General features: G+C 36.7%; 1 protein-coding gene across 2 annotated transcripts in view; it reads left to right on the top strand.

Annotated features, from left to right (window-relative positions):
• The window catches only part of LTBP1 (latent transforming growth factor beta binding protein 1), a 208,087-nt gene that overhangs the window by 114,810 nt on the left and 79,908 nt on the right, over nt 1–13,369 (top strand). For both annotated transcript variants that reach the window (XM_014058956.2, XM_087717961.1), the window contains 2 exons: nt 779–1,003; nt 2,657–2,940. In XM_014058956.2, the coding sequence (XP_013914431.2) occupies nt 779–1,003; nt 2,657–2,940 (509 nt within the window). The remainder of the gene's footprint in view (nt 1–778; nt 1,004–2,656; nt 2,941–13,369) is intronic.

Raw genomic sequence — 13,369 nt, 5'->3', positions numbered from 1 at the left:
GTTTACAGAGAGTCAGCATATTGCCCCCAACAATCTGGGTCCTCATTTTACCCACCTCGGAAGGATGGAAGGCTGAGTCAACCCTGGGCCGGTGAGATTTGAACCGCTGACCTGCTGATCTAGCAGTAGCCTGCAGTGCTGCATTTAACCACTGCGCCACCTTGACAATTGACAATTTGGGGAAGATGCAGTTAGTTAATTATAATAACGATAGCACTTAGATTTGTATACCACTCCATAGTGCTTTATAGCACTCTCTGGATGGTTTACTTTTTCAGCATATTGCCCCCGACAATCTGGGTCCTCATTTTACAGAAGGATGCAAGTCTGAGTCAAGCTTGAGTCCCATTTGGATCAACTTCCAAGCTGTGGGCAGTTTGCCTGATTATTGCATTCTAACCACTGCACCAGCAGGGCTTTTTTGAGAAGTGTGAGATTCTCTGTTCTAAAATAAAATTGTACATATTTAATTATAATGATCTCAGTTTTCTTGCCTCTATCACAGATAAACCTTAGTAAACCCTAATCTTGCACTGCATCATGCCATTGCATTCAAATGGGATATTGCATATTTGTCATTAGGTTGAACCTAAGCTTGGTTATAATTGGAAAGGTTCCATTGATTTGCATCTGAATAAAAACCCTGTGGCAACACTGAAGATCATAGAAAATATGTTTGCCATTAGAAAAAATAATAATGAAGTTAATAATGATATTAACAGTGCTTTTGAAAAAAAAAATTAATACTAGTTTCTCTGGTATTTTTTTTCTCCATCAGTTATTTGCCACCTCCCTTGCATGAATGGTGGGCAGTGCAGCTCAAGAGACAAGTGCCAATGTCCTCCTAATTACACTGGCAAACTCTGCCAGATCCCTGTGCAGAGTGGAAGTACTTCGCAACTTTATCATAATTCGCAACAAGTAAGCAAAACTGTGGGATCTCATGTCATCCATTCCACACATACTTTACCACTGACTGTGCCTGGGCAGCAAGGAGCCAAAGGTAAACTTTTCTTTTTTCTATCTCTCCTCTCTGGCTAGATTTCTAGGTTGGCTGCAATGAGACTTTATAATTTGACCTGCCAAGCTAATCAGAGATTTTGGTATCATCTCCTCACATAGCTGTGATCTGAAAGCCTACTGGAATGACACAATGTGCTTTCCAGATTCATTGCATTCTTGCAATTACAATCATTAATTATATAAAAAAATGGTTAGTGAAAAATTAACCGAAAAGGATTTTTATCTTCTCTGTGAAGTTGATAAGTACGATTTTTAAAGGAAAATGATTTATCTTCCCAGGCATGTTGGGTGCTCCTTACATTTTTCATATCTGTGTCATCAGACAACAATTGGGAAATATGTGCCATTAATTTCTGAACTTGAGGTTTTCATGCAAGCAATTTGTATTTCCTCTGTTTATTTTAATTCAATAGAAATCATGTGTTTAACCTTTTCACTTAGACATTACAATTAATCAAAGCCTACAACTTCATCAATATGTTTCAAAGTCATAGATTTACTTTTCACATTAGATTTCAAGATATGGATACTGGGTTTTTCTTGACAGATTTCTTTTATTATTTGTTTGTTTATATTTCATATTTCTAAGTCGCTCACCTTCTTCAAGGAAGAGCTTTCAAATCGTTCTTCAAACTGTTCTTAAATTCCTTAAAATCTCTGGAAAAAGGTGGTTTTGGGGGAAGATGGAACTATTTTTTCTCAGATAGATGTTGCAAACATTTAATTCTACCCTTAGAGTTGAATTACTAGTTCAGACCTTTACTAAATATTAGACTGTTTTATACATCTTGAGTATTTCAAAAATAATTGGCTGACCAGCTTTTAATTTTTTAAGGTATTTTTTCTCCAGTGTAATTCAATGCCATTTATATTAAATGGTATTTTGATCCAGAATTTAATAATCATATTCACAGGTCATCTTATACCAAAAAAAGGAACTTAATAAGCTACAATTCCCAATTATTTTGTACCTCTTTTCTTCTCTCACTGTGTACATGGTTCACATGTCATCTAAGCTAGGGCTTATGTCTAAGTGTACCCAAACCAATATATATAATGCCTTGAACAATTTCAACCAACTGGTAGACAGATGACTTACTCTCTGGAAAAAAATGTTATTGGGGGTGTTCTGTTCAGATACAGCCTATTGTGCCTTAAAATGGCTATTACTGTACTGCTGTAAAATGGTTTCTACTCTTCAGCGCAGTGGAGTTGCCCTGGTAACGGCTTCACAGTACTCCACAACGGGGCTCCTTTTGATAAGGGAGAAAATCCAACATTAGAAATTACGTTTGGTTCAGACATTTTCCCTCTATAAATGAATACCCGAACAACGCCAGGTTATCAGCTAGTATTTAAATAAGAATAAGACTGGATTTAAAATTGGCTAAAGATTCTTCTACATTTGGGTGAACTTAATCATAATCCTGTATTCAAAGTCACGAGGAACTTTCCTTCTTGGGGAAGAGGAAGATTGCATATGTGTAGATGCCCTTCTAACTTATTGCCCAACAGTCTTTGGCAAAATTTAAGGTGTTTAAAATGCTGCTATGAAATCAATACATAATTTCTAAATTGATCAATATCTTCTCTTATTTGGAGATTTTTAATGCTTGATTTCTTACTTTTACAGTGAAAATTCCTCCAAACATTGTAAATATCCATGTTAAACATCCCCCTGAAGCTACTTTGCAGATTCATCAAGTTTCAAGGATTGACAGCCCTTCAGCAGGTCAAAAAACAAAACCAAAGCTTCCCACATCGGGACATTCCCAGAGTCCTTATCAAAGCCTATCATTTCAGAAGACCCAGAAAATTCATTCACCCTATATCCACCAGCAGCCTATCACGCATACTTTTCCTGTTTCTGCTAAAACACAACTTGGACGATGTTTCCAGGAGACAGTTGGGACCCAGGTAATTTTTTTAAAATGCCTTTAAAAAGTAACTATGCATTTCCTGTAAACAAAAAAAAAACTATTTTGCTCTATGTAGTAGACATCGTGCTACAAAAATGACTCTACAATAATTAATAAGAGTTAAAATTTAGGAGAAAAATAATGTTTTTGAGTAATGAATACGGTACTTCATTTTGGAAAGGTTCCCCACAAAGTCTCTTTATTATTCTTAATGTTTTTCCCCTAAATTCAAGGCATGATGTAAGGCTGCTAGCAAAAGGTTCTGCTCCATGTTTTGTCTTTTAAATGAAAATAAGGAGTTTCTAAATAACCTCCACATATTTACCTTGCAATGTACATGCCATATTTTTTAAAAGCCACATTTCTTTACATTTGCCTACAGATGCCATAAATCTAAATACTTTGTGGATTAAAAACAATGTGCTTCCAGATTAAGCTTTTAATGTATATATTAGCAATGTAACTGATTAGTTCAATTTAGTAACATTTGTTTGAATGTTTTGTTGAAGTGTATTCAGGTTTTATATATTTTTGAGTAGTATATAAAACACCTCTTTGGAGATGGAACTTTAACTTAAAATTTGGCCTTTTTTTTAGTTCTTAGTTATTTATGGGGTATCTTGAAAGTTAGATTTTTGTGACTTATATGATCTTATTACTAACAGATTTGTTAACCTCTATAAATCACATAGATCATCATTTTAAAATGAAATTTATTGCAATGCTCAAGATACTGAACCTTAAACATTGCAGTTGGAGATTGTAAACTAAAGAAATAACTGTTCATAAATGACAATTTATTCAAAAGAGAGAAGAAAAAAAGGGAGATGTTTGAACTGGGAAGCAGCCTAACATTTACTGGAAAGTCCCAGACTAATCCCTGCCATAATTCTACAGTCCAGTTGCCATTTTCATGATTATGGAATATGTCTGGCACAAAATGAGAACACAATATTGGCTCTGAAAATATCAAAAAAGTGGCAAAGAATAAAGAGGCTACAATAGGGAAAACTAGGACAGATTATGAAGATGGGAGGGGGAACGGGCGGACTCATTTTGAATTTTTTATTTTATTATTTCCAGGTTGCCTATTAAAGTTATTCCAAAAAAGCATATGGTTGGTAGATCTAAAACCAGAGTCTTCACTATCATCTGCTTTATTTGAAAATTAATTTTACGTGTTTGTTTTCTATAGGTAGAAGATTTTTAAATTTCTCCCCAAAGTTACTTAGATTATTACTGAACTTTGTTCTAGGCTATATAGATAAATGTTAAATTGCCAATAATACAATGTCACTTTCATATTTAAAAAATCAAAGTATTTGGGAAACATCATACTTTCCCTTTCTCTACCCCAGGGGCATCAAACTCAATTTTATTGAGGGTTTCATCAAAGCTGAGGTAGACCTCGGGGGGGGGGGTGACTGGATGGGTGTGGCCAACTGGGTGGATGTGACCAGCTTGACGCCACTCCCCAAACTGTTGGCAGTTTGCAATTCTTCGCATTATATAGATCAGGCCGAAGCCATGCTGGCCCGATCTTTCCTCTTCACATTGGGTAGACCAGGGCAGCCGTGCAGGTCAGGCCTGGCCCGCAGGCCCTGCTCTACCCTATGCACATGGTAATTGATCCCGAAGAGATTAGACATCCATTAGACCAGGGGTGTCTAACTCAAGGCCTGTGGGCCAGATCCAGCCTGCAATGTGGTTGGAGTGGCCCACGGGGCGGCCCTGGAAAATGTATATGCCATCACAGCTACTCATGTGCCCTTGGAGCAGAGATGGCCACCAGTGCCTGGGCCCTTGGGAGTTGAGGCAAATAGGTCTCAGTTAGTGACCAGCCAGCCTTGATTAGTGGCCACGATGCAGGTCCGAGGTGTAGGCCATGAGGCATTCTAAAATGGCTGCTTCCACGTGACTGGTGAAAATGGCCGCCGGAGGCTCCAATCGTGCTGCTGACAGTCACTTTGAAATCACGGTTTTCCTTCTCAAGCCACAGCTCGTGCCAACCAGCTGTAGCTCTTCGGCAGAAGCCGGAGGCTCCAACTCACCCAGGAGCGCTGCAACGAACTGCGGCTGTGCTCTTTGAAGCTTGCAGCTTGAAAGAAGACTCTGACGCTCTGCCGGCACCACGAAGCCACGATTTGCCTTTTTAAAGGCGTGGCTCGCTTTTCTCACCCCGGCATGGTTGAAGGAGTCCTGACCACCTTGTAGCCTCCTCTTCGCTCCTGGGTGGAGCCCGTCACCCCCGCTGGCCCAGGGACCAGACAGGGTGCCTCACCTCGTGAGGTAGGAGGGAAAACACCAGGCAGGCTTTCTCTTGCACGGAACAGAAACTACAGTCCCTGAGGGCAACAGCCAATTAATTTAGAAATTTTAGAGTAGTCAATTAGTCAAATTAAATTTTCAATGAATTTAGCAATATTTCCTACCTAGGAACCAAAGCAGTGCTTGGACAAAAGACTGAGAGGAAACTGGGAGCCCATAGGGAATGGTTGAATATTAAAGAAAATTCCCTCAGTCTATGGACCAATCAGGCTTTGACTAAACCCACATGTAGCCTCTCCCTCGATTCTTTTGGAAAACATTTTATTCCAGATTTATTCTGCAAATTCCCTGAAGATTTGCATTATCTCAAGATAATTTTAATGCAAAAATCTTGATATGTCATGATATATTAGACGAAAGGGGTGAGTTTTCTTACTTGTTTCTTTTTTGTGTTTATTTGAGAATGGAATCATGGCATTCTAGAGTTGTGTAGCCTTGTTTGGCTGCTTTTTTAAATGTAAGCAGTTTAAATAATTGTGTCTGTTCTGAATAATCTCCATAATGTTACTTCAGTCAGCAACTGTCACTGTTTATATATTTTCTTGCACGGTGGATTTCTGAAGTTGGCTTAGTAATTTAAAAGCTTTTATTAATTACTTTGGGATTAGAGGTGATTTTATTATCTGCAGATGAGACTGATAATGTAATGCACATGTATATTTGGCCTTTTATCTGGCAAGCCACAGAGTTTGGTGCAACAACTGATTATCAAGATCACAAGAAGTGTTAACACCACTTTATAATGTCTTGGTAAGTCACTCTTAGAATACTGCGTCCAGTTTTGATTATGTAAAAAAGATGTTTAGAGTCCAGAAAGAATGCAGAGAAGAGCAAAAAAGATGATTAGGGGACCTGAGGCTAAAACCTATAAAGAACGGTTGCTGGAATTGGGTATATCTAGTTTAATTAAAAGAAGAATTAGGGGTGACATGATAGCAGTGTTCCAATATCTCAGGGGTTGCCACAAAAAAGAGGGAGTCAAGCTATTCTCCAAAGCACCTGAGGGTAGGACAAGAAGCAATGGGTGGAAACTAATCAAGGACAGAAGTAACCTAGAACTAAGAAGAAATTTCCCGACAGTTAGTGGAACAAATTGCCTCCAGAAGTTGTGAATGCTCCAATACTGGGGTTTTTAAAGAAGATGTTGGACAACCATTTGTCTGAAATGGTAAAGGGTTTCCTGCCTAAACAGGGGGTTGGACTAGAAGACCTCTAAAGTCCCTTCCAACTCTGTTATTCTATTCTATTTGATAACTTCTGGCCTTTATTTTTAGACTGGTTTTCAAAGGTACTATATTTATTCCCTTTCTCAAATAATAATTTACAGAGATATTCTTTTATTTACAAAGGACTTGTTACTCCATAGAACCTTCCAGTGGAGGCTTCCCAGTGGTAGTATCCAGGTAGTATCTTTTTCTTGATTCCCTTTTTGAACACTCAGATAACAGGGTAGTGATGGTGATGGAGGATGGTGGTGGCACTGTAAACTTCAAGGAAAAGGGATTGAGGAATTTTACCAGTCACTTGATTTCCAGTGCCAAACAAAAATAATCTCAGGGTAAGTCTGGACAAATTTATACATATTTAAAGACACCAATACTATGGATAGGTAGGACATATAAATTTCAGAATAGTTAGAGTTAGGGTTCAAATCATTTGTACTGACTGGGATACTTCTTTTTGTTAGAATTCTAAGCATCCACACTGTAAGTTGGACCTAAAAATAAGTGGGCATCCAGTAAAATTAAGACTGAGAACAGATAGTATAAGAAGGTTGGATTTGTTCCAAAATTCTGCAGTAACTGAAGAATCGGAGCCTTACTTACTTATTATGCAGCAATTCAAAAATCAAAGGCAGCCTATTACAATGTATAGTAATCAGGATAAGGGTTGACTTCTGTAATAGTCTAAAATCCTACTGCCACTTATCTTCAAGTTCTCTAAAGTGAAATTAATTAATGAAATGTTATGGATAAACCTGTGGAGTTTGTTCACAACGAGTTTCCAGGTCACAATATATGAAAGTATTTTTTCTTTGAAAATCATAATTTCTTTCTTATTTATTTATTTATTTATTTAAAACTTTTATATGCCGCCCAATCCCAAAGGACTCCGGGCGGTTTACAAGCAAAATATAAAAAACATAAAAACAATACAATTTAAAACAACAATCATCCATCAAATTCATTCTAGTCGGGGCCGGACCTCAATAGTGAGGTCAACAGCCCCAGGCCTACCGGAACAGCCAAGTTTTTACGGCTTTCCTGAAGGCCATCAGAGTGGGTATGGTCCGGATTTCCGTGGGGAGCTGGTTCCAAAGAGTCGGAGCAGCCACCGAGAAGGCTTTCCTCTGAGGGCCCGCCAGCCGACATTGTATGGCCAACGGCACACGAAGGAGGCCCAATCTATGCGATCTTACTGGTCGCTGGGAGGTATGCGTCAGCAGGCGGTCTCGAAGGTATCCTGGCCCTAAGTCATGTAGGGCTTTAAAGGTAATAACCAACACCTTGAATTGAGTCTGGAGACCAATAGGCAGCCAGTGCAGCTCACGGAGGATAGGTGTAACGTGGGTGTACCTCAGCACACCCACTATCACCCGCGCGGCTGCTTTCTGAACTAACTGCAGTCTCCGAACGCTTTTCAAGGGTAGCCCCATGTAGAGCGCGTTACAATAATCCATCCTTTCTTGTGCTTTGATAGGAAGACTGGTCATGCCAACTTAAAACATCTTGAAATTCATGGATTGTATTTGGGTGATTGCTTGTCAATATTGTATATGTATTTAGTATTGAAGAAAGACAAAAAAGTTAAAGCTGAACATGGTTTTTGAAGAATGAATAAAAGGAAAGGATAGCTGTTTTTTCAATTGTGTTTTTATGCAGATATGTATTGTTTTTCATGTTTCTATTTGAACACTATATTGCTGGGCCTATGTCAGTGGTGGGATACGACCGATACGCCCTGGTACGGGCATACTGGTGCGTGCTGGGAGCATCAGGTACCGTTCCAGTATGGTGCTCCCGAGGGCCTGTCATCTCTCCTTACCTTTATTTGAGCCGAATGGGGCACTTACGCATGCACATGGAGCATATGGCGCCTGTGCAATGATCTGCTGAGCAGCTGGAGAGTCGCGGGTGGTGGGTACACATGCGCACGCTGCACGCATGTACATGGTGGCCGCCAGGTCCTGTTGCAGCATACCGGTTGCAACAGGAGCCGGAACCCACCACTGCCCTATGTATATATTTTTTTAGTATTATGGAATGTACATGCAGCAGCCAAAATTAATTCAATTGCAACTATTGGCTTCCCCCCCCCATTTAAAATAATGGTAATAACATGTTGTATTCTGGATCTTTCTGAAAGCCAACAACACCGGTAAAAGCAAGCGGAATAGCAAGTTTACCGTATATTTCTTTTCCTAGACTCCTTTTCCACTCAGCTGCTTTACATTTTATTTTCATAAAATGCTCTTGATATGACTTAAAATATTATATCATTTCTCACAGTATCTTTATAGTGTTATTAATAAAGATAGTATTTGTATTTTTTTGTATTTTATTAAATTTATAATAAATAAATTTATTATAAACTTTATAGTAAAGTTTGCATTTCTGATGTGTGCCCTATTAATTTTTCTTATGACTAATGAGTGTGGAAATAGTTGTTGGACATTTTGAAAGTAGGATTAATATAATTTAATGCATATGTTGACCATGTGTTGGGTTTATATAGAAAAAGGAAAAAAAACCACAATAGAACCCCCCATTGTTACATCTATTTTGTTATAATTGCTATATTTTAATGTAGTCACTGATGTTAAATCAAATATTGAGTTACTTAATGTATATGTTTCTTAAAAGTAACACATTTTTCTACATATTTTAGCTATGTATGTAATCTATGCAATTACATAATCTTTATACAATGTTATACATAATGTGTTAGCTATGCAGTACATTTGCTAAACATTGTTGTTAAGTTTAGCCTTCACAGAAGTTATTACTGCCAAATAATTAAATAAAATACTGTAGCTTAGTGTTTCTCAACCACAGCAACTTTAAAATGCATAGACCTCAACTCCTAGAATTCTCCATGACTAAAAACTAGTCATGAAAGTATTTTTTTAGTAAACAACTCCACAAAAACTATTGCCTTGGATTGTTTTGTTTTGGGTGGGTTTGTTGTTGTTGTTTTGGTATTGGCTTTTGGGGCTGGCAGAGAACTTCTTTCCTTCTGCAATAATCTTATTGAATGTTCTTGTTGGACACAAAGCAGAGATGGAGAACGTCAGCTTATTTGAACACCTATGAAATTCCATTCTGTCATCATTATATGCGTATCTGGCTGTTGCTTAAATACAAGGCTGGTGTAAACAGCAGGTAGCATTAATTTTCCAAAACAGAAATTAAGAATAAAGTCAGATCAGTCTAAAAAAAAAAAGCTCTTCAGTTCTCATCTTTTTTCAGATATTGAAAGGAACCGAGGTAAGCAAGTATGTGACAAAGAGAGTTATACATTGCTCTCTCAGATTGATGGCAGTTTTCCATTTAATAGATTGCCTACATACCGCTTTGGAACAGTTGATATTGCTAAAAAGATAGAATCCATCTCAATTCAGTAATTATTTATAAACAGTTTCATTAGTTTGTTTTATTTAAGTGAATGCTCAAGTAGGAATTGGCATGGATAGCATGTGGAAACAGCAATAATGCAGTTTAATTGTAAAGTCAGGGATTTAATAATGGAATGCTTTCTCCATTTGCAGATATTTACAAATAGCTCTTAGAGAAGTTTAAAAATGCATTCATTAATTCACATCTACATTGTAAACAACTACATTACTAATTAGCATTGCTAATTTAAAACAATATTAAAGATAAGTATTCCATGCTTTTTTGTATGGAGTATCTTTCTTCAAAAATGTTTTAAAATATTTTACAGCACACAAAATAATCTTTTTTATTTCATGACAGTGATATTTATATAACTATATATTCTTGACATTCTATTATTTAGACTACTTACAATATTGGAAATAAAAGAAAAGAAAATAGATATATTAATATTAGCCATAATTCAGGATATTTTGAACATTAAAAGGAAAGGGAAAAAATAAAGAACATGCTGCAGCTTGCATCAAAGTATTCATTTCAGTCTTAAACTAAATTATTGGATATTAAAATCTCCACTGTATTGTTAGTTGATATATGTGTCTATGTATATCAGTATGTATGCTTTTGTGTGTATGTGTGTCAATGAAAGGTAAAAAAGATAAAATAGATGAACAAATAGAAAATAAATAAAATAAAACATAAACATATTAAAAAATAAAAGGCAATAAAAATGATTAATTTTTTATTCCACTGTTTTATACATCTGCTAATCTGCAATATTTGTACACATTTAAACCCACTTAGAAACCAGACTGTAGGAGATTATATTTGTTGTGCTGCTATATGGGAACCATTTTCGCTTAAATTTAGATTTCTATTAAGGTAAAGGTTCCCCTCGCACATATATGCTACTCATTCCCAACTCTAGGGGGCGGCGCTCATCTCTGTTTCAAAGCCGAAGAGCCAGCATTGTCCGAAGATGTCTCTGTAGTCATGTGGCCGGCATGATTAAACGCCAAAGGTGGCTCCTATTTTTCTACTTGCATTTTTACATGCTTTTGAACTGCTAGTTTGGCAGAAGCTGGGACAAGTAACGGCAGCTCACTCCATTAAGCGGTGCTAGGGATTCAAATCGCTGAACTGCCAACCTTTCTGATCGACAAGCTCAGCATCTTAGCAACTGACCCAGCACATCCCTTTCTATTTCTAGATTTCTATTAAGTATATGTGTGTGTGTGTTTGTTTGTGTGTTGCATTTGTGCTGCATTTATGTGTGTGTGTGTGTGTGTGTGTGTGTGTATGTGTGTATATATATGTGTATATATATATATATATATATATATATATATATATATATATATATATATATATATATATATATATATATATATATATATATATATATATATATATATATATATATAGTTTGTTTTGCGTATTCTCCAAGTTTAAGTTCCCAACCAGATATTGTCAGAATTGTCTTTGTTCCAGTGTGGAGCAACTTTCATTCTCACTGCTCTAAGCATATATAAATTCTTGAAATCTGATTTTGTTAAGATATTTTATTTCATTTCAACTATTTATAAATACAGCCATCAGATATTCCAGCCTTGACTAAATACTTGTTGCTTAGCTTATTCATAGAATCAGATTGAATCATATCTGCATATACAATTATACAAGTAGAGTCTTGAATTCCTTGAAACTAAAAAATATGCATCAGCAGAATGTATGCAACCATTTTTAAAAATCTGTATGGATACAATTTCAACAATGACTGTCCTATCTTCTGTTAATCTTTATAACATCAGTGATGTTTAATATCAGAAAATATGTACAAGATAGCAAAAGCATCAAATGCAAATTCAGTTAATTAATCAAAGTCAATACACTGATATATTGATCCTTTAAGAAAATATTGGAAGCCAAACTAAATGCTGGACAAGTTTCTTTAGCCAATCTGGAGTTGCCTAATAGTCTTAGAGGTGAGGGGATTTGAAGCAAAGATGAGCAAAGCAGGTGAGGAGAAGTGTAATGTTGTTGCCTAAAAATGGCATAGACCTGGCCTAACAAATGCAACTGGGACAAAGCTGTGTGTTCATCTTAAATTTCATCTACTGACCAAATCACTTGGAAATGGAAATTCTATTCTCAGAGTCATTAAGCCAGAACTACCTGTAATATAGAGAAGTACTGTGTCCTTCCAATGACTTGCAGCGAGTCATTATCTCAGAAGAAAACACTGGCAATCACAATTACTGCTTCCAAGTGGAATCCCCAGCCATGCCTTCCCAGATTACATTAGTTGAATTCAGATATCTTCAATAGTATAATATACTTTTTATTGTTTTTAAAATGAAAATTCCCAGCAGAACGCAGCAGCTGGATCACAGAATTATGGGAGTATTTCAGATCCTCCCATGAGCAACATTTGGCATTGCTTGTGAAGCTGCTATTTCTATTAAAAGCTCTATTATTTTATTGCTGGAGTAGTTTATGTGCATGGATCACTTCTTGGCTTTTTGGCTAAACTCAAGTATGTGCAGTAGCTCAACAATGTTGAGACAGATGGTAAGCAAGGCCCTTTCTCACTTTTGGAGAGTTGGCTAGTTGATGAAGCACTTCTTCATTGAGTCTGAACCGCAAGCATGGATTTCCTAACATGTAGGACCAAACCTAACAAGCAGAATACATAATGTCCACTGTAATTGATTCAGGGCTAATTATAGTGGAAAAGATGTGTTTATTTTATGAATCAGTATTGCCATATTAAATATGTTTATTGATCACTGACATTTTGCAAGTCTGTTTCTATTAGTATGATTGAAAACATGAGTGTTGATAAGCAAAGGAAAATAGTAAGCATTTTGTTTAAAAAAGTTTTAAATTACAGTTAAGTAAAAGCACCCTTGAGTTGAATTCAGCTCCTAGTATCTGTATCCAAGCAATTTTGTTAGGACAGATGTGGAAATAGCTTGCCATTCTACTTTTCTGGCTCATATTTTTTTGGTTAACTTTTTGGTCTAGAAGCATCCTTGGAATTCCTAAGGATTCTTCCATCCGTATGCTAACTAGATCTGACCCTATTTGCCTTCTGACATTAGCCAAGATAAGCAAAGTATTGCTGTCTGCTGAGGTTATAGTGCATTTAGGAATTCATGTTTACATATCTAAGAGGCCACGCAAAACAAAATATACAAGAGAAAAAAGTGGAAAGTGAAAATGAGGGTTTGCACAAAATGGGTGGCAGAATAACCCACCATTCCCAAGGTAGTGCAATGATTGAAGTTTGTGAGGCAAGAACCAGACGTTCCCAGCCAAGGGCGGACCATGATATAAATACATATCAGTCTTCTAAGACCATCACTTGTATACTCCAAGAATCTTCCAAAAATTAATTAAATTGCAACAAGTAGAGTGTTAATTCTAGAAAACAATACATGAATCTCTGAGGTCTTTGCTCTGTAGTTGTTGATCAACTGA

The sequence above is a fragment of the Thamnophis sirtalis genome, unplaced genomic scaffold (genome assembly GCF_051295495.1).
Source record: "Thamnophis sirtalis isolate CommonGarterSnake01/CBP01778 unplaced genomic scaffold, rThaSir2_p1.2 scaffold_6, whole genome shotgun sequence".
Taxonomy (NCBI): Eukaryota; Metazoa; Chordata; class Lepidosauria; order Squamata; family Natricidae; genus Thamnophis; species Thamnophis sirtalis.
Note: the sequence above shows the minus strand (reverse complement) of the source record. Positions and strands in the feature narration are given on the sequence as shown.